General features: G+C 37.0%; 1 protein-coding gene across 1 annotated transcript; it reads left to right on the forward strand.

Moving 5' to 3' along the window:
- The first annotated feature begins 3,010 nt into the window (after positions 1 to 3,010).
- On the forward strand, positions 3,011 to 22,605 carry LOC117376144 (uncharacterized). Its single transcript, XM_055224235.1, has 12 exons — positions 3,011 to 3,049; positions 3,150 to 3,173; positions 3,808 to 4,017; positions 4,482 to 4,559; positions 6,053 to 6,202; positions 8,895 to 8,949; positions 13,000 to 13,060; positions 14,294 to 14,315; positions 16,243 to 16,452; positions 18,829 to 18,906; positions 21,795 to 21,944; positions 22,491 to 22,605. Exons 2-12 carry the CDS (start codon positions 3,167 to 3,169, stop codon positions 22,589 to 22,591), a joined length of 1,122 nt encoding a protein of 373 aa, XP_055080210.1. The 5' UTR covers positions 3,011 to 3,049; positions 3,150 to 3,166; the 3' UTR covers positions 22,592 to 22,605.
- Positions 22,606 to 23,279: the final 674 nt, after the last annotated feature.

Consider the following 23,279-nt stretch of genomic DNA (forward strand, 5'->3'; position numbering starts at 1 on the left):
GAGTGCCCAGAAAATTCCTGTTTTCACATCCCCCCTAACTCCGCCTGCTTATCTTACTTCCAAATATTCAAAGCAGCCTGACTCTGGATCATAGCTTGTCATTGTACTTGTAGGATCAAAACATTTTATATAATCTTCTTCAACAATAAAACAATAAAAATACAATTTGACTCTGAAGGGGTGGGGAAAATACTGTGCATTTACAGGTTTGGTACATTATGGAATTTTGAGCTTATAGTGATAAAATATAAATTACCGTGTTTTTTATGGTCCATAGTCAAAGCTATGATCAAGCAGCAGACAGAGCAGCTCCCTCCAGGCAACATGTTCATCAGCCTGACATACAAACATACATGTGGATAGTACTGTAGTTTTCACTGGAATGGCCCAAAACGAGTCCTGACAGTTCAAGAATTATCAGTAACATGCAAATCAGTCAAGGTATTCTAGTTCGTGTGAGTCTATAAGGGAAGGCATTGTTGTTGAATTTTTTTGTTGTTTTTTTTTTCTTGTGAATCTCTGCCTTTTTAATCCCTGCAGCTGTAGATTTGTTGCCATTCCATCCATTCACTATTCAGCTACTACAGACTAATACGTTCCCAGTAATACCCTCCATCTGCTGGCTAGGAAGTACGAGCACATAAGTTGATTTTATGATGATTGTTTATGTTTTGATTCGTTGTATTGTGATTTTAATATCTTTCTCATTCTGTAAAGCACTTTGAATTACTTTGTGTACGACTTCTAGGCTACTAGTGCATACGTCGCTTTACTGTTTTTTCTTTTTTTTAATCTGTACTGACTATGAATTTATTAATATTATGAACTGCACTTCACACTTCACACTAATGTCCACTGGTGGGACAATAAAGGTTATCTTATCTTTGTCCAGGATAAAAGGTTTCCCAGGTAATCCACTGGACTTTTTAATTCGCCCAATAACACCATAATATGTGACAATACAGTGTGTGAATGGTTCTACAGTGACACATATCCAACATAATAATAAAAAACTGATGCCCATGTGTATTTTCTAACAGTAGGTGCGTTTACATGACCAGTAAAATCAGAAAACTAGAATAATCAGATAAGCCAATAATTATATGTGTTTTTTGATGTGTGTTTAGATGCACAAGAGAATGAATGTGGAGTAACTGTTGTATTTGGAAAACAAAGCAGAATAGACTTATAATAGTTATTTCAGTCTTTAAAGATATTTTAAGCCGACCTGATATTTACTGTCTTAAAAATGTGAAAACCAGAACTAGTCCATTTGACAGTTACTTCACTTCCTTTATACGATCTGAACACCGTGAATATTCCCCATGATGAGTTTATAAGCACTTTTCAAAACTTTCAGAAGCCAGAGCGGAGTCACAGTAATGCTAACAACAACTTTTTTTTATCCCAAAAGCTGCTTATACTGGGGTAAGACATATTTTTGCTCAAATACATGGGTAAAAAAAATGTCTTTCATAAATCCCGATGAGACTTGTTGTATACAGGTGTGTGTTGTAGCCTATGGGGAGAGAAAGTCGTGTTTGGGACTTGTGGTTGGACATAAGCACGCTGTATTTCCATAGTAAGCTTTTTATGGTGGACTAATGAACGTACAGGGCGTTTGAAGTGTTAGCATACACATCCGCTCTCGTTAAAAGCAACCACTGGGGCATGATGGGAAAAAGTGTGTGTTTTACATTAGAGCGCTACAGGGGAAAGAGAGGGAGGTCGGCTATAATGTGGCATTTTTGGATAAGTTAGAAGTGTTGTTTTATATCACGGTTATGAGGTGAGTACTGAGTGTTAATCTACTACCAGTGGCTGCGTGCGGTCATAAATCAGAGCGGACGGATAACACAGAAAAGATATTAAACTTCACGACTATTTGATGTTTTAATTTGGTGCAAAAACACTTAAAATTTCAGAAAAAATTTACAAAGTGTCGAATAGAATATAAACTGGCAATAAAGTTAAAGTATATCATTTTGTTTACATTTGTTCCAGTCAAATTGCCCATGACTTCGATACAAGGTTTAAGCTATTTTAAATGATATTTGGCATATACTTTTATGTCAGATGCCCTTCCAGATACTCTTATCACCACTGCAACAACACAAGTATTTTCAAAACAACTACTACTACTACTACTACTACTACTACTACTACTACTACTACTACTACTACTACTACTACTACAACAAAAACAACAGCAACTACTACAACAACAAAAACAACAGCAACTACTACTACTACTACTACAAAAACAACAGCAACTACTACTACTACTACAAAAACAACAGCAACTACTACTACTACTACAAAAACAACAGCAACTACTTCTACAACAACTACAACTACTACTACTACTACAAAAACAACAGCAACTACTTCTACAACAACTACAACAACAACTACAACTACTACTACAACTACTACTACTATTACAAAAACAACAGCAACTACTTCTACAACAACAATAATTACAACTATTACTACTACTACTACTACTACTACTACTACTACTACTAGTACTAGTACTACAACAACAACAGCTACTACTACTACTACTACTAGTACTAGTACTACAACAACAACAGCTACTACTACTACTACTACTACTACTACTACTACTACTACAAAAACAACAGCAACTACTTCTACTACTACTACAACTACAACTACAACTACTACTACACACATGTGCATCCTAAAAGTTCAAATATCTTCTCAAATATATTGGGGAAAGTATTATAAGTATTACAAATGTCTAGTCTAGTCATCATGTTGTAACATAATATTTTAACAGGTTTACATACATGGTTTTAAAGATAAAAACTGCCCTGTTTTGCTCAAACCACATAATTACCCTCAGAGTAACCACAGCAACAGCACAAACCAGACTGTACTTCTGTCAGCTTGGTCACAGATACGCACAGTCCAGCCCCCTCATCCTCCTCCTCTTCCTCATCTTCAAACAGGATGCTATTTAAGCAACAGACAAACCACATCCTCATGAATCAGTAACGAAACCCTGTGCATTCAGCTTCAGGTAAGAATACTTCTACTGCATGTAAATATTTGCATGGTTTGAAAATGTGTATGTTGGTATTTATTTGTGTCCATTCATTATTGATGTGATTTTCTTCCAGGCTTGGCTAAAGACACTATGGCGAGTAAGTGTGGTGCACTTTTCAAATTCTTTGCACGATTTGGGATTTATATGTGACTTTTAAATTGAAATGTTTGAACATGGGGAAAGAAATATTAAAAGAGGGGATTTGATATGCATGAATATTAAAAGTGATATAAAAATAAAATAATAAAATGCCAGAAACGAATTTGAATTTAAAGGTGCACTATGTAACTTTTCTAGTGGATGGTACGTCTCTTGTTTGTTAATACAATGTTATTGCTTTGCCTGGAATATTCTGCAGAATGGTGTAAACTTATCTATCTTTAATTTATTCAGTTACAGGTGGTTTTATTGGAAAAAAAAAAAAATGCTTTGTTTGGTGGAGTCACTTGCTTGTCTCCATGGAGACAGCTAATCTTTATGCCATTTTGTAAAATATCCCAGTTAAAACAATGACATATGGATAAAAGGAGGTTTTTGAACCTTTCACCAAAAATGTACATAACCCCTTTAAATTATGTATCTAAATTTATTCATGCAATTCATTTCAAACCTTTTCCTAATATTTTTTTGTGCTAACTGCTTACATTCAATATAAGAAAATTGTTGTATTTAAGTGTAATAATTTATGAATAAAAACTCGAAATGTTATATTCTGCATTTGTGAACTGCAGGTGAGAGCTTCAAGAAGGTTTTCCTGGACACCCATAATGCATACCGGGCTGAGCACGACACCCCTGCCCTGAGCTATAGTTCAGAACTGTGTGCCATTGCTCAGAAATGGGCTGATCACCTGCTCCAGAACAACACCTTCGCCCACAGTCAAACCTCTGATGGAGAGAACATCTACTGCTCCACCAGCTCTGCCCCTGTCACTCCAAAAGGTAAGGCAATTTTGGACAACAATTGTACTATGAGCGATTAAAGCCATGGTATAATGCTTTTCCCTCACCATAAATACTTTTATTTGCAGAGTTGGCTGATTGATTTTAGAACAAAATTTTAACCTGATTTTAAACCAGAGCCTCAAATTGTAAGGTTCCAACATGTTGAATATTTACGATGTGATCAGCTTTACAACAGCCAATCAGAGCAGCCAGTCTCTTTTGGAGCAAACTTTTTTTTCCTGTGGGACTTAACAGATTCAATCATTAAATTTTTTTCAAAACAAGAAGAGCAACCAACAAATAATAAACCTGTCTGTTAACAGCATATTAGAAATAAGTGCACTGTAAACATGTTCCTCACATAAACACACTGTATATATTATCCCCGTTTAGGTATTTCTTTATGGTGTTTGCACATTTTATGGCTAAATGGACTGTTGCTGTTGCTTGATGCATTTCAGGCAATGAAGCGGTGGATTCGTGGTATAGTGAGATCAAGGACTACAACTTTAAGAAGCCAGGATACAACAATAACACAGGTGAGCTCCACCAATCGACAGGGAGACAGGAATTTAGGAGGGCCTCAAAAAGTAGAGATATAGTGGGGGGGGGGGGGGGGGGGTCTTCACTCAAAATTAATTTTCAGTACCACTTAATTTTCTATACATTATTGTTTACTGCTTTATTTTTGTCATTTTCCCCAAAATTGTACAAAGACAATAGGGCTCTCACACGAGGCGAGATGAGCCGCTGACTCACCCTGCGAGAAGGACAGGAGGGGAGTTGATACCTTTCAGTACACGATACTTCAAATAAGTTCAAATTACTGTGTAGTTTTGATACTTGTTTTGGCATTGATTTATTTCTGATTTTCATTACTATTGATAATCCTAGATATATAGATTCTACTGATCCAACCACATCTCCAGAGTTCAAATTGACTGCCTGCTTATTTCACACACATATAATAATAACTACATGTCACATTAAATTATTCTTTGTACTACAAGTAAGTTGTACAAAAAAGTGTTGTCATGACATCAATATGTCAAACCTGATCCTAAAGGCTTGATACTCCACTTATTTCAATACCACAATGACAATAAAAAATACTTCTGCCACATGAGAAAAATCTGTGGCCTGTCACATCTGAGTCCTCAACTGAGATGCTACGGTTTCAATGAGTGCCTTAGTTGAGGCAACAGAGACCAGCAGTCAAGCCACTGAGGCCAGGAGCAGAGTGAGGGGACAAGATGGAGGCTCCATCACATACATTACAGGGGTTTAGAGTTGCAAGACGCCATTTGCCAGTGTCGACAGTGCAGACATCGAGGGGAACAAAGGGGCTGCTGTGGGGGCTGCGTAGCCGACTGCACTGCCAATCTAAAATGCCTTGCTTTGAAGTGCCTAGACCAATGCCAAAGGTGCTTGAGTCCAAGATGACACCAAGGCCATAAAAAAATTAATCAAGACTAGTCTCGTGTACAATGACACTACAAGCTTTGGAAAGCCCCTGATGCAGATGGCATTCATCGTTGCTTCCTCTAACTGTGCTCTGAGCAACTGGCTTCTGTTCTCACTGATTTCTTCAACATGTCACTCAGAGACTGTACTGTTCCAGACACCTTTAAAAAGTCCATTGTTATTTCAGTTCCTAAGAAAACACCTGTGACATGTTTGAATGATCGACTTGTGACGCTCACATCTGTTTTAATGAAAACTTTTGAATGTCTGATGGATTTTATTAAAAGTCAGATCCCAGCTGTATGTGGACCCACTCCAGTTTGTGTACAGACAAAATTAAGTAAATGGATTTTTAGCTTTTCAATGGGTAGATCACAGTGAAAATGAATGTCTACCTGCCCAGTGAAGTATGTGTGAGCACTGCTTCTCCTCAGGGATGTCATGCTAACAGACAGACAGCCAACAACCTGGCCCATAAACACTAAAACTATGCTTCTGTCATTTTGTAAAGCTGTTTTTTTGCCATTTCATACAATATAAAATGAGTGGATGCAACTGTATGTTCCAGGACACTTTACTCAGGTGGTGTGGAAGGACAGCACAGAGCTGGGAGTGGGCGTGGCCACTAATGGGAATACTGTGTTTGTGGTGGGACAGTACAGACCGGCCGGGAACGTGAACACTACCGAGCATTTTGACAAAAACGTTCTGCCCAAAGGTAAGTATACAAAATGGGTTTTGAGATGAAATATTATAAGTGGTGTAAGGGACATTTTGAGGATAATATAGTTTTTGATAGAAATAGTAGCTATCAGTTCAAACTGCACCAACTGAATTTAATAATAAAGTTAATAAGAGTGAGCATATTCATTTAACCTGAATTTCCACTTACATCAGTCTAATCTAATGATGCTCTAACCCTGATTAAACTGTGGGTTTTCCCTGTACGCATGCTGTGAATTGTTGACTCAAAATGATCACTCATGAGCAATGTTCCCTCTAATTTTTCATGAGTCTGAGCAAACACACAAACTCCCTGAGCGCTCCCATGGACCACTGTGAGCAACATCAGACGTGTGCACTGTGGTCCTGCTGCATCGTATCCATCCAAGTTAAATGGTTTATTAAAAGAATCAAATTACCGCATTTACATTTCTGTTATAAGACTTTTAATTAAGTGCTTTAGCCACTTATACAATGAAAATGACAAAAATCTTGCTCATGACCTGTGTAGTATGTTAATGCTATTGGAAGTATAAATATTTAATTTTAACTATGGCAAAACATGAGCTTCCAACCAAACCAAAGCCAACTGTAAACTCCAATATTGAAAACACACTTAACATTTTTATGATAAAGCTCTGACTTGTATTATGAGTATAAGCCATTGTGTGAAGCTTTTGCTGTGACTGAGTGAGATTGTCCTACTGTGTCTGGGAGACAGTCCGTTAACTCTTTTTCAGTATATGACACGATCATTTGATTTTTACAACTCATAAACTAGTGACAGTCAATGACCAACACACACTGAGAGGAATCTGTATCTGCACACCCAGCTGCTCTATTACTGTACATTTATATATCATATCAAAACACAATATATAATGTGTATTTGTACATAAAATATATTCAAAACAAGTGGTATGGGTCAAAATAAATATATATTTACAAACCACACACTTCAAAATGTAAACAAACACACACTGGAAACTAAAAATACACTGTACATGTGACAGTCATTCTGTGACAGAGGTTGGAAGATTGAGTCCCGCTCGGACCAACTTCTGTCACTGTGTCCTTAGGCAAGACACTTCACCCAAGTGGTGTGTGCCAGTCCATCAAAACATAAGGTCCCTCTACTCCTCTGTCCACCATGAGATCTTCACTTGGTTCCACGAACCGCTCCGGGTCCGAGATGCCTCTAGTTTAACTTGTACAAACATCCACAGTGTCCTCGGTCGCGTACTTCATTTCTTTTGTCCGTTTCGTCATGTTTAAAACGCAAAACTACTACAAAACAGTGCGTAAAATTACGCAATTACGCGCGTGTAATTTTACGCGCGGATCTTTGCCCGAGGGCGGGCTGTCGGAACGTTAAGGGGTTAAACACTTAGAATCATTAGCTAGTCTTCTCTCCACATCGGCCACATCGGCTAAAACACTGGGAGCGGGACATGAGGAGCCTGTCAATGACGTTGATAAACTGCGCAAACACGTATGTGAATCACATAATTGTCTGTAGCAGCTCGTCCCCGGTCACACTCACTGACTCACACTGAAAAATAGCGCAGAATGAATTGTTGTGTGTTTATTTTATTTTCAACTCCGGTTCGATTTTTTTGTGCGCAGCACAGATTTTCTGTGCGCGGAGACCGTGTCAGCAGTGCGCAATTGCGCACACGCGCAGCTTGGAGGGAACAGTGCATATGAGGTCATAATTTCATACTTTTTAAGGAACTGTAAGCAACATGCACCAACGTTTTCACACTGCCACTAGTTAAGTCGACATAAAGAGGGCCAGTGTGAACCTAACAGCCGCACTCTGGACCGCAGTAAACGGCCGGTCAGAGAGCGTTTCAAACAGGAGGTCTTGGAGCGGCTCCACCCGCATTCCACCACCACACCTCCTCCGCGTGCACGTCAAGGTGTATTTATCTACAAGTTAAAGAAAAAAACAGATAGGTATAGCTGACGCATATAGGGGAAGTGAGTGTGTGCGCGTATAGGGCCCTATGTCTCTTGAAGCACGTTGTCATAGAAATAAGTTCTTTGATCAGCTGAAGCTTTAATCAGATGGACTCTCACGTGGCTCATGGTGCGTGTTTGGGGCAAATGATGTGCGGTGTATGTAAAAAGTAAAGTAAACAGAACTAAATCTAATGCACACTGGGGTTGCTCCACACAGTGACTAACGCGTGAAAACCACCTTACTGCAGCTGATAAATAAGCACCACTGCCATTGCAATTAACAATTCAATGAATGAATGTTTATTTAAAAGGGACAGAGAGCATTGCCACATTTTAAAACAGTAACTGATGCCATGTCCATAAGCCATCTAGCCATATTGTCAAAATACAATATGCTATTTTAAGCAATCTATAAACAACTGACACACGTGAATAAACAAGGTGTGAATAGTAAAGATGAGATAAGATAACTTTTATTTGTCTCACAATGGGGGAATTTCCAGTGTTGCAGAGCAAAACAATGAAACTGCATGCAGTACTGTTTGACCAACTATGAATGCTGTTTGTGGATTTAACTTTACATCTCATTTTAACAACTCCTCTTTCCTATTATGTTTTGAAATAGTGACATATTAGGTTCTTTTACGCAGCAGGATACATGTGACTACACTACTATCACTGTGTACTGTTGCTTTGCAGCATAAAGGCTGTGCATTTTACAGCAAAGACCACAGGCGGTGGAGCAGGAGGAGGAGGCCAGAAGATGCCCTGCACTCTGCTCTAGACCAAGACTGCCATTAAAATGTACCAGATTCAATGTTTAAGTGTGTAACAAAAAGAAATAAAACTTTTGTTTTACCTATAACAGCTATGACTTCTAACCTTTACACATGGATGCGTCTTTTTCACTTTTGTATTTCGAATACATCCAACTGGACAATGGTCACTAAAATCAAGCGGAAAAACACCATTGCCTCATAATTATGGAGTTTGTTTTTTAAGATTAGTCAGAATAGAAATGAATTGTGTGTGATTGAGGCCATTGCATTGGTCTTTCAAAGTTTCTCCATTATCAGGACCTTATAATTTCATAGTTTAGAAAGCACCATGAACAGATCATTAAGAGCATTTTTAGGGGCTGAAGGTGCACGATAAATACCAGCAATAGTCAATTTTTATCAAGATCATTTACATAACTAACAGACACAGACAGATATGCAAAACAGGAGAATAGAAGGTCCACAAACAGGGGATCTTTGACATAAATAGCAACGCCGCTTCCTTTTTATTTGATAGCCAGATTTCAGAAAATATAAAAATATGTGGGTCTGCTGCCCAGACTTTAATGTATTCTAATTTAGATAAGATACTACATAAAGTTATATGTATAATTCCCAGTCCCTTCTTTGTCTTGAAGTTTTGCATATCAAATATGCCTCGCCTAGGGATAATAGCTTTAATAAATCCATTAATCCAAAATTGTATTCTCTGAGCACTCAAAAATGCTCCATTCACATTTTACCAGTTTAGTTGTGTCTCCTTTAGTTGTGACTCCTGCAGAGTTTTTAACCTCATAAACTACCACTGGACTCATTCTGCAGTCAAACTGTGTTCACAAAAAAAAGCATGGCTCTATTAGCATAGCATTCTCATTTCCTGTGCTTCATGTATTTACTTTTGAATTGTTAGTTGCTGACAGCAGAGGGAGCTCCAGTGCCTAAATATCTTATTGGAAATGGAGGTGAAGTTTATGAAGTACATTTTCCAAAGGCAGACATTATTGTAATTTAGAAAATATGAAATGCCAATGTCAAGGTGACAAAAAGCATTGAAAAGGAATTAAAGTCACAAGAATGCATAATATCTGTGCTTCTGTAGTACATTTTTGTTTTAGTTTGTTGCTGTAAAAGGAATGACTGAAACTATCAACTGTAAAAAGTCAAGTTTTATGTTATAAATAATATTAGCTCAAGTCTGACTCCAGTTTGAGTCATGAGTTGCAAGTCCCCAGCTCTGGTGACTAAAATAGCAAACTCCAGTGCATTTGTATCATACTGTTACTAGATATGTTGTAGTTGCAGTAGCAGTATAACCTTGATGGTAATAGTAAAAGAAGTTTAGCAGATAAATTCAATTGTATATATATTTTTGAACTACTAACCGCTGAATCAAAATCATCATAAGTGATTGGTCAAAATGATGGAATCACATGACCTCCTCCACAGTCAAAGTGAAAGTGTGTGTGTGGTATCTGACACTGGGATGTGAAATGCTCGATCACTGCTTCTGCCTCTGACTAAGCAGTTGGGCTAAAAGTGGCTGATAAATAGAAACAACAAGCAGCAGGGCCATTTGAGAAATACACTGGCAACTGCAAAGAGAGTGAGAAGTATTAGCCTAAAAGAAAGATTCAGGATAATTTGATACAAGTGTATCAGTGGCACTGGTCCACCCTAGGCTTTGCACAGCAGTGAGGGACGCCGGACAGAGGGCGGACGCCAGGACAGGCACGGGACAGAGTGGGGAGCATTCTGGTACTACTCGAGCTACAACTTAAGTTAAGTTCCTCATCGTTATAACCAGTTGGGGCAGTCATTGACATTTTAAATTGCACATTACACATTACCAAGACTTTTTATATATATATATTTTTTTTTAATTTGTATATTTTTGCTACCTGAGCTCAGAAAATAAGGAAGTGGAACTGGTCACACTAGGTAAGTTCTATTTTCAAAACTACACAACAAAAAGTAAAATTATTATTAATAATTAAATAATAATAATTATTATAAGATACTTGATTTTGATTTGATAACACCTGTGTTTTTGATAATTAACAGAAGGGTATTTAGAATTTCAAAACATGACCTCCCATACACAAGGTAAACATGTTCAAAATAACAATTGTAATGCTTATTTATTCTTAATCCCAATGATGGCCAAGTTGTTTATGTTATAATCTGCTGTTTCTGTTTAAAGAAGTGGAGTGAGTGTGACGTCACCCATAGCGTTTGGCTCCAGTTGAAAGAAGCATAGTGAGGTTGGCGGATACAGGGCGAATTTGTAGCTCCGTATTTGTAATTCTGACCATAGCAACCAAAGAGCCAATCTGAAGTGAAGGGGTGGGCGCTTAGCAACGGTGTCCATCAAACTACTGCTAACACTAGTATGAGCGACCTCTGGGAATGAAGGGAGCTGATTTGTCTCGTATTAATGTTCATATCTTGAGTTACAGACACAATAGTGAAATAAAAATACCAGGATCACAGAGTGGGTTAATATGAACATTTTAAGACCAAAATGACGAGTCTGACAGCTGCATTTACGGAGAGAGGGGCCACAATTTTCTAATGTAAAGTGAATTAGAGCCAGAGTCGATGGCGCCTGAAGTACAGCCCATGATCACTTCCTATTTGGAACGTGGCGGCTAACAGGTTAGCTATGTCCATTTATATATATAATCTATGGCTGTGAAGGCGATTATCCAATCAGAAAGTAGAATGAGCCTCATATAAGTCTCTGATTTGGGTTGCCAGTTTCAATTCTGAAATCCAGTTGGTTTAGATTAAAAAAAAAAAAAAAAAAGCTAAAACTCAGCACCAATATCTGGTATCAGGTTGGTGCAGCTCTAGTAAGAAATCCACTCTAAATAACAATCAACTTCCCACAGAGAAATGCACAGTGGCAGAAGGTAACCAAGTACAAGTACTGTACTTCAGCAAAATTTTTAGATATCTGTACTTTACTTAAGTAAATTTGAGAGTGGATACTTTTAACCTTTACTTCACTACATTTGAGAGCAGTATTTGTACTTTCTACTCTACTGCATTTTTTAACTGGACTGAAACATAAAAAGTGCTTTTCATATGATTTGAGAAGTTATTTTTGCCATGTTTGTGGTAACATTCTGACAGTTTTCTAGTTCAAGCTTCGGGTTTGACCGAACAAAAATAAATACACAAAATTAATAGCAAAAATTGATTCATATTGCTACTGTTGACCAAAATATGTGTCATTTTTAATCAATATTGCTTTATTTAACACTTTAACAAAATAAAAATACTTGTGTGAAATACTTGTACTTTTTACTCTTGAGTAACTGTGTGCCTCTGTATCTGTAATGTTACTTAAGTAACATAATAGAGTACTTCATCCATCACAGCAAATACATCTTTAATTCAGCTTTACATAAGCAATATATGTAAATCAACACTTTATTTTATTTGAGTAGCTGAGTTTTTAGTGACATTAGTGACTGGATTAGAAAATAGCTAAAGGGTTTTCACGTTGTACTCCTATAGACTATAGTAAAAAGCCTGTGGCAATCTTCCAATATACTGTCATTTCAAAAGCCAAGATTTGCATATCTCAGAAAGTTTTAGTACTTAAGTGACATTTTAGTGACCAGGTACGATTTAAACGCTGCAGTGGCTGATTGATGAACCTGTTCAGGAACTAGATCTGTAATAGATTAGTCAATGTGTTCTTAATAACTTAAATTGCAATAGTTTACAGGGTTTCCATAATTTAAAAAAATACTTACGCTGTGCTTCATTCCCATTTTGGCATTTAGTTGAGTCATAGATAAAAATCCGGACTCCCCCTGTGCAGTTATATTATTCTATTTTAACTTAAAATTCATCCTCCAAACATATATGTCATTTATGTCAAAAAACATACAAATACATTTCCAGAAGCACAACAGTTTCAGAACCAATGAGTCACTTGTGCCTTGAACTATCTATAAAACTCACTGACATTATGTCATAGGTTACAATGGTCAAGTATAATGTATCGTGATGGGTGTCTCCTCCTACATACCTGCAGTAAAGCCTGTATAAATACTGAGGACAGAGGGCTGCTCCACACCTCCTGCACTCCTCTGCAGGTAAGACACTACATAGTATATGTATAGATATATGCACACATTCTTTCCTCTTTGTAAAGGTTGAATTAATATGCTAATTTGAAAACAAAATATTGCAAACCGTTTAGTGAAACTGTTGTGTTTTGTACTAATAGTTGCAGTGAAATATTTTGGATTCTAATAGAGGGATATATTGATGGATAAACAGCTCCTAAGCATATAATATTTTTGAAGTAAAAGTACTCTTACTTGAGGAAAATACTTTGTTACTCTTCCCACTGTGAGCAAGTGGCAAAGACTTTATGTAGATTTGAACATTTGTGTTTCTTGTCTCCTCTGACTGCGATATATGATTATCGTGATATGATTATGATATGATTTAGTTTGTCTCATATTTATGGTCTGTCCTTTGAAAATAAAACATTTAGTGCTATTTCTAAAGGAGGTGGCTGGCTCCAACTTTTACAACTTACCTGAGTAGTAGTTTTCTCAGAACTACTTGAGTAACTCCTCAGACCACGACTTTTACTTTTACTTGAATAATATTTTGAAGTAACATTACTCTTACTTGAGTACAATTTTTGGCTACTTTTTATTATTTATTTATTAGTTTATTTAACAGGGACGATGTACATTAATAAACATTTCTGTATAGGCTCTTCTCAGCTCATATGTCAGACTAAATGAAAAACACACAAGATTTATAGAAACAGCTGAATGCTTAGAAAAAGTAACTCATTTACAGCAATATTATAGGTCACTTAAGATGTAAACAATGCAGTACTTTAAAATATAATCTCTGAGTATATTATGATGTTTATATACAGGATTTCATTTGATAAGGGATGTTAGTTTTGATTTTTATTTGTTCTTCGACTTAAGGATACAACACCGCAACTGTTTCGATGAATTTATTTTTGACTCATATTTACTATTATAATGTGTAGTTTGAATGTGTGTTTCCTCATAGAATATGTTTTAATATGTTATTTCTGAGGCACAACCGTGCGTGCTTGTTGAGCTAGTTCATAAGTTGAAGTTCAAATCCAGGTCAAGCAACTAAGTCTTAACATTTCAACCCCACGGTTATTGTAAACAAGCAGAACAAAGTCAGCTTGAAAAGTGTTTAAACATTACATAAGACTCATGTTCCATAGATAAACAGCTGCAGACCAGTATACATTACACTATTGTTGTGTGTTTGAATACTTTTGCACATGTGTTGCAGATCTGAGTACTGGAAGCTGCTGACAGTCTGTAGGACTTATAATGGCAGGTACAGTAAGTGCATGCACTCAGCACATCAATATTTCAACTGGAAACTCTCTGACCATAAATGTGTCACAGATTTATACTTTTTTGTGATTTACTGATCTAAGTGTCTTCTTTTCTCAATTAATGTACTGTATTGAGGAAATATTAATTATATAATTATTACAAATTGTAATTTGTATTGACCTATTGACAAATCCAATGATATTTTAAATTCAAGTTGATTTTATTGCTTTTTGCTTTTTTTTGTAGTTCGTTAGGTGTGCTGTGTAACTTTTCTGGGGGTGGGGGGTGTTTTTGCGTTGCCTGGAATGTTCTACAGTAGGGCATTTTCTCCATGGATATACAGAGTTAATCGGCCCATATTACACTATTTTAAAAAAAAAAATCTATTTTATAATGTTATTTCCTCATCAAAAACATACCTGGATTTGTGTTTTGTTTCATTCACACATGTCTGTGTAATCCCACAGTCGTCCAGGCCTGGTCCATAGTAAAAACCAAAGTTAAATCTGTCGACTGGACAAAAAGTTGTAGGAATGAAGACATTTCACTGCTCATCTAAGCCGCTTCTTCAGTTCTGATCAGATTGCTGGTGGACACAGTCTCATATCTATCTGAAGGGAGGAGCTAACTACACTCAAACTGAATGATTATGCCAAGTAGGTCAGGCTCAGTTCACACTTAGTGTAGCTCAATAGACCCAGCCTACAAACAGAAACTGTAAACAAAAGCTGTTCAGTTTCATTGTCGTTAGCTCCTTCCTTCACACATGTCTCACACATAAACCCTGCATATTTAGGCTGAGTTCTCTCAGACAGAAAACACTCCGTGCGATATCATGTGGTAATACATGAAGTGCTCCACTGTTTTATTTTATTTTTTTATAAACCATTACATTTCCTGCCCATCTCTACTGAACAAAGAGTGAAATGTAGCTGTTAACTTGAAAATTACCGCTTCATGACATCACAAGGTGGAACTGAGCATTTTGAGCTTTGGTGATGTAGACAGACTAATAATAAAGGATTAGGTTTCATTCACAACATGTGTGAATGAAACAAAACACAGTATTTGTATATTTTTGATGAGGTAGCAACACAGGGTAGGATGGCCAGGCGCACCCTTAGGGATAGGGTGAGGAGCTCGGTCACACGGGAGGAGCTTGGAGTAGAGCCGCTGCTCCTACACGTCGAGAGGAACCAGAGGTGAGTGCGCTCGGGTTTCTGCTCAGAATGCTTCCTGGATGCCTCCCTAGAGAGGTGATCTGGGCATGTCCCACCGGGAGGAGGCCCCAGGAAAGACCCAGGACACAATGGAGGGACTATGTCTCTCAGCTGGCCTGGGAACGCCTTGGTGTCCCACCGGAGGAGCAGGAGGACATGTCCGAGGTGAGGGAAGTCTGGGAGTCCCTGCTTAGACTGCTGTCCCCGCGACCCGGCCCCGGATAAGAGGAAGAAAATGGACAGATGGATGGAGGTAGCAACATTATAACATGGCTTAAGGCTCACAAGAATCCATTAAGTTACAATTACATACTGCGAAACATTCAAGGCAAAGCTATTTCATCACCATGGAGACAGGTGGCAGACCCACTAGAAGAGTTACACAGTGCACGTTTAACTTGCCTGCTGACAGTGTTCACAATACTTACATCAAAGGTACAGTGAGAAAGTGTTCTTTACTAACTGTAGGAGCACAAGTTGAAACCGTTCAAGCGCCTCACAGGTTGTAACTTTAAACCTGTCGAAAATGTCTTCTTGTTGTTCCCCTTGGCAAGACACTTAATCCACCTTGCCTCTACATGAATGTGCTTAGATATGTCTGATTTATGGTGGCCCGTGGAGAGTAACGCACCAAGTGTCAGGAAACCCTACATAAAACTGAATGAAAAATTAAAATATATATTGATATTTTGATTATTATCCCAGATGGAAGTTTTAAGCGCGAGTTCCTAGATGCCCATAACAGGTACCGGTCCCAGCACAGCGCCCCTCCCCTCAGCCTGAGCTCAGAGCTGTGTGCAGAGGCTCAGAAGTGGGCCAACCATCTCCTCCAGAAGAACACCATGATGCACAGTGGAACCAGTCATGGAGAGAACATCTACTGTTTCAGAAGCTCAGCCTCAGTGAAGCTCACAGGTTCGTGAAGGAGTCGACTGCAGTATGCATTTTTACACTGATTAACACTGAACCAACACAAGAATCAACATAGAAGCAGAGCAGCTTTACAAGTGAGAGGTTTGTGCACAAAAAACATATTTGACATCATAAATACAGTTAGTTTAAAAGTTATTATTATTGTAGTGCAATGTTATATTTGGATTATGCATAATTCCAAAGGATAAATACACTCCCACTCTCAGTTTGAACCATTTTAAACACATCTGAGCCTTGGTCATTTCTCTCTGAAATTAGTTTGTAGATAAAATTAGTTCTCACATTGGCTTCTGAGATATAAATAAATATAAAAAAGTCATTTTTTTGAGCAGCTCTTTGAAACTCTGACTCAAAAGATTCAGATTCCAGAGAAGAGCCAAAAGTCTCATCACTACAGATCAAAGTAAAACAAAGGAAATGTACTCTATATAAATGGGTCATGCTTTCAATATAGTAAGTATAGTATACATTTTAAGATGATTAATGTTTTATCAATATTTGGACTAAACCCAAAAAGAAGCTAAACCTGATCAAAGACTAAACCACAGCCCTCTACTACCTGTACAGAGTGTCACTTATCCGGATAAACTAACCCAGACATGTCTCTGGATATGTGGTACCATGAAGCGTGATCACAACTTACAACACCAAATAAATAAATAAACATTTTTTAAACACACTAATCTCAGCTCATAGCAGCTGAATTCATGTCTCTAACTGGAAGTGGTGGACAAACAAAGTAACAAAGTAAAGTTAGTAAAATACTGCACTTAATTTTAGGTATCTGTACTTTACTTAACTTACATTTTAAAGTGGATATTTTTTACTTTTATTTTGGTATCTGTACTTTATACTTCACTACATGCTTTAACTAAATTGAAAAATATTTTTCATTATTGACTTGACAGATTGTTTGAGCTAATCACTACATTTGAGGATTTATTAGATTTTATTTTATTAAAATATGCACAAAATATTTTTAGTTTTTACTCTTTAAGTACATTTTTGAATGGGTACTTTAATACTTAAGTAGATTTGTGATACTTTTACTTGATTTTTTTTTTTTTTTCTCCAGTATCTGTATTTTTACTGAAGTAACAAAACTCAAGACCACTACTACTAATTGGTCAAAGAGTTGTCTTCTTTTCTTATTCTGGATTTTAATCTGGTTTGGAGCAGGTGATGAGCTCAGGGCATGTTACCATAGAAATGTGCCCTGACAGAAAGTGATCCAGCTTTGTGGTACTACCTAACTAAGGCTAGCCTCAAAGTTATCTCACCAACTCACCAATCCAACTTCATAAAACAGCACCAAAACCAGAACAGGTGCAAACACAACCAATGTTTCTGTCCAAAACCAAAACAATACATAAAAATGCTGAATAAAACTACTAAATTTAGACAAAAACACAGAAGGAAACCAAAATTTACAACTGAAGGACTGAAGTATTGTTCCCACAATTCAACTCCTTCCATCTTCTTTTTTTCAGTACTCATCCATAGCCCATTAAGTTATGACTGACACTCAACCCTGCCTAATGCAAACTATATAGGCTGAATGCTAAAAGGAAGTCTATGCATAATATCAATATAATCTAGAGTGACAGCAACATGACACCAACAGATCAGCCAAAACATCTAAAATAACATTGAGAAATATGTAAAATAACATCTGAAATAACATTGGGAAGACTGAACCACTTTTCTCTGCCTGGTGTTGACACCCACACATTGGTCTAGTACACACAGACACAGAGTCATGGTCCTGTCTTTGACAATTTCACAAGCTTCTCTGAGAAATCCACACATCAAAATACACCTATACCTGCATATTTGGGTGGATTTTTTTTGTCTACATTTTAAAAATTTCATTTATTTATTTTAGCCATGTTATGATGTTTGTTACTTTATAATTACTCAACCTTAATTAACCTCAATAAAGCATGAATAAAGGCCTACTTCATAGTGAACAAGTAGTTTATTAATAATGATTTATAGGGTTACGATAATACTTTATACTTAATAAAGTATCTGTTCATTATGAATGAAGTCTTTGTACATAGTTTGTTAAAGCTGATTAAGGTGTAATTATTATAAGTGTTATCTGGTGTTTTTTCTCTTTAAAGCTTTACTTAATTTCTTCATATTCAATTTGTTTCTTCTGCAATTTGACTCATTCTGATCATTTTATCATGGTTGACTCCAAGATGCTGACAAAACGTGACATTCATAAGGACAGAAATTATGACTGAATAACGTACAAACAAACAAAAGATATAAAATGTCACATATTTGAAAAAGCTTACACATTCTATAGGACCGCTGACATGTAGGTTTCTGTGCACGTGTCTCCTTTAGGCAGAGAGGCTGTGGATTCCTGGTACAGTGAGATCAAGTATTACAGCTGGAGTAGTCCTGGATACAGCAGTAAGACTGGTGAGTCCAGTGTTCATTAAGGCATTTTGTGTCAAAGTAGTAAAAGCTATAAGGAGGTATGAGGTGGGTAGAACTGAGTTACATTTACTTAATTAACTTTTTGAAGAAATTATACTTTTCAGAGTACATTTCTATCAGCATACTTTTACTTCTACTTGAGTAATATTTATATTATACTGAAGTTGTGCTCTTACTCAAGCAAACGTTTTTGTGACAAAAGCTTTATGTTGACAATATGAAATGATTTGAACATTTGTGCAGGAGCGACGCTACCATTAGACAAGAGTAGGCGGCCGCCTAGAGCCCCCTACTCTGGAAGGTCCCCAGACAATTGGCCACCAATGGCCCAGGCTTCAGACCTATTTGATATTCTCTCAGTATTGCAATAAATGCAAGTAGTTTACTTATAAACAAGATAACACCATCAGAATAGTGTGTGTTTGTCAAATACATTTTAACTGTCAAAGCATTCCCCCCTTTCAGGTTAGAATGGACTAGTCCAGTGAGAGAGGCCCTGACGCTGCTGTGGTAGTTTCAAAGATCTTTACAAATTGGACAGACATTGAATTATTGAACAATTCCAGTTGGACTTTTTGTTGCTCTTTGAAGAGGTGTGAGGATGCCTGTGTGGTCACGTAGGCAAAGATCTCTCTTGACTGCTCTTTGCTAGATTTATTTTCATTTAAGACACAACTACCCACCAAAAAGTCTGTTCACAAAATCAATGTTCTGGTTCTACTTTTAGATAAGCATGATGCTTAATGAGCAGTGAATGCACTGAAAGCTTATAATTACCCACATATTAACTGTGTCTATTTACATGCTGTACCCCCAAAATATCCTTGTTTGGGCTTATCAGCTCCATATAACCAGAGGCAGGGAGACGACGAGCTGCTGAACCTCACGCACAGAAAAATAATCACATTGAAAAAATGAGTCTAGACTCAAATCATCACTTAAGCCACTTAATATAATTTATTTCTCAGTCAGGCTGTGTACTTCTTGATATTTAATCTGCCCTACTCCGAACTTTCATCAGAAAGCACATTTCAAATGTTTTGCTATATTGATATGCAAATTATCCATGTGCATCTATAAGGAGGTGTTATGTGGTCAGATACACACAGAATCTCCTTCAACCATAAAGGATGAAATCTGCAGGGTGAAAACCTAATAGCCACTGACTGAGAGTTTATTTCATAGGAGAAGAGTTTGTTGTTTTATCTCAGAGCTTCTTTAAAGCCCACATTCTTTATTAAGTGTAAATTGTCTGTATCAAATTGGTCCTGGTTTTCTTATCAGTATTTAGATTTCTATGCGGATTCCTCTTCAGTTAGTGTTGCCCTTAAGGCCCTGCACCCCCAAAATATGTCTTGCCTCAGTACAGATACTGTATATTGTAAAAGCAGCTCATGAGGTAAAAATATACACCTTCAACATATTGGCAGGGATAGTGGCGGCGAATTCTCATAGGAATTAACAACATCAGCCATAATGAACAAATCTTATGAGAGTTTCAGAGATTGTGGATTATTGTTGAGCACTGGGATGTACACATTATCAAGGGCAGAAGAAAGCTTGAGGCTTTTAACAGATTTACCAAACTCCACATTGACGGTAGAAGTGGATTTCTGCAGCTAAACGGACTAACAGCTATTCAAATACAAATGTATTTTTAGATTGATTGTTTTGAATTTGTTTTTGATTGATTCAGCCATTGTCTCATAATGGTTGACATTTGCATTGTCATTAGCGTTATAGTCAATTAATCAGGCAGTGAGAGTAGTTTGAAAAGAAACCACCCCAAACGCTTTTTGCTAAACACTGTTTATTTGCACAATGTTAATAGACAGCACAGAAATGTCAATTGTAGAAAATAAAATCACAAATTAATGTTTGTGTGTGTTTATTACATTGGGGTGAGTGATTTAGCTGCTAACAGGCTACAACATCTGCACATTAGTTAGAGCACACTGTGTTTTCATTATTTCATCATTTTCACATCGTTTAAACTGTCAATATCAGTAAACATTATAGGTCCAAGGATTTATAATAAAGTCTATGTTTCACAAACATCTACAGGAACCCTTTTTGATGATATAAGAAGGTGAAAAGTAAACCAGATATCCTGACTAATGTTTAATCGGATCATTGTCTATGATTTAATTTAATGGCAAGCAAACAAAAGCAGACTCATTACAGCTAATTAACCCCTGCCAACATGGCGCCCCTGTCTAATTTAGCTGGGTGTAGGAGCTCTGTAGACCTAGTCCTGTTACACCTGGTTTTAATCTGGGAATATGCAGAAGGCTGAATATTTTCCTAGGTAATACTCCATGTAAATAGTTTAAAACCCGTTGTTCTATAGTCTATATCTCCCATCCAAGGTTTTTTTTTATTTTTTATGTAGCCTAAATACATTGCCTTGCTTGAATTGAGTTGTGTTGGTTTTCTTTTTTGCATACTGCTGTTGTGCCTTCAGTCATGACACTTCACTCATCATCTTTGGCTGAATTTTATCATGTTAAAGCCATAAAGAAAGGAAATATTGGTTTAAAGTAGTATTTCTTTAGCTTTTTTTACTTCCATTGTTGGATTTCAGATGACATCACAACATTTCATAGGCCAATAACATTTAATACAGATGAGGAGGCAACTAAAATTAATATAGTTATAATACAATATTTGTTGTAACCACTCAGTAATAATAACAATAACAATAACAATAACAATAACAATAATACAAATAAACACTCTTGTACACACTTGTAATCAACAGGGAGAGCTGTCTATTGCCCCCCCATCTGGGAGTATGACATAATCATAGACCACTTGATAAATTGCAAGTATCTGTGTATTGTTGAGCCCTCTCCTCTCCTCTGTCCCAGGACACTTCACTCAGGTGGTGTGGAAGGACAGTACTGAGCTGGGAGTGGGTGTGGCCTCCAGTGGTAAAAAGGTGTTTGTGGTAGGACAGTACCGACCAGCCGGGAACATGAACAGTCCCATGTACTTCCAGGAAAACGTCCTCCCAAAAGGTGATTTTAATATTTCAATTTTACCACAAGAGAAAATAACTACATTAAAGGGGCTGTATCCAGTGTTTTTTCATGCAGCCGAATAAAGTCATAATAATTTGTCATAATATTGTTTTTTTTCTGAATGTGAAACAAAACAAAATTCAACTTTTCACTCACACATTCAGGTAAATTTGTTTTGTCCAAGTATTACAGATAGAGTGCAAAAGCAGCTCTAATAGTCAATTTGAGACTGGCTTGCCGTGACAGTGAAACTCCACTCTGGCCTCTCAAATTTGGAGTGCTTAAAAATTCAATGTGGCGAATAATTAGGAATGTGTTTGGAAAATGAGTAATAACTTTGGACCCCTGCAAACCATTTTAAATTAACTACTTTTTCAATTATTTCATTTGAAACTGTTTTTCTCTTTCAATACATTTTTGTTGGTTTGCAATGGTGTTCTGGAGATGACTGTTTTAGAAATACTTTTTAAAAAATCATACGCTGTAGAATAACACAAAATAGCCTATAAGAAAACAGCCATTGAATTGCATTTGTCTGTCCAGTTGCAGGTAGTAGTAACATCATTCCCAAAAGTCCTGGCTCAAACTCAGGACCAGGATTCGAACCTGGAGAGACCAAAGTGATCTGCTGCACCCTGCTGTAGACGACTGGAATAGCACTGCCATTGAAAAACACTTTTAACACAGTATAACGATGATGTCAATTTAAATGTATTTTTAATAAAGCTTTCTTTTCTGGAGTGGGTACTGCCTTCATATGGAGTCAAAATAATGTGAGGACAGGACAAACTTACAAAACAGACAAAAAGGGTCAATTGAAACGTTTACACTTAATTATTATTTCACAAAGTGAGTTTGCCATTATTGAAATTGGCACTTTGGATAGAAATTTAAAAATGTACTGATACAATATAGTGCAAAAACACAGATGTTTTTGACCAATAAAAAGATGAATTTGAAGTGCCTAGGTAAAGTATGTGTGGAAAGGCCATTTTAAATCTACGAAATAAATCAATGTTTTTGTTTTATGCATTTTATAACATGAGCAGCTAAGACTGAGCTTCATTGACAAATGAAAATCTTCAGAAACTACAGTAAAGTCAGGTAAATGGGCCACTTTTTCATAAATTACCTGGGACAATAATATTAAGTATTGTTTACCACAACTGAATGATGTTACTTATATTTGACCCAAAGATCAGAGGTCCGATCCCCCCCTCTCCCCCCTTCTGTCCTTATGCATGACACTTCACCAACCTTTCCTCCTGTAAATGTGGTCTGTGTGTGTGTGGTTGGTGGTGGTTCACATTGGCAGCCTCACTTCCATCAGTC

Source organism: Periophthalmus magnuspinnatus, chromosome 9 (genome assembly GCF_009829125.3).
Source record: "Periophthalmus magnuspinnatus isolate fPerMag1 chromosome 9, fPerMag1.2.pri, whole genome shotgun sequence".
Lineage (NCBI taxonomy): Eukaryota > Metazoa > Chordata > Actinopteri > Gobiiformes > Gobiidae > Periophthalmus > Periophthalmus magnuspinnatus.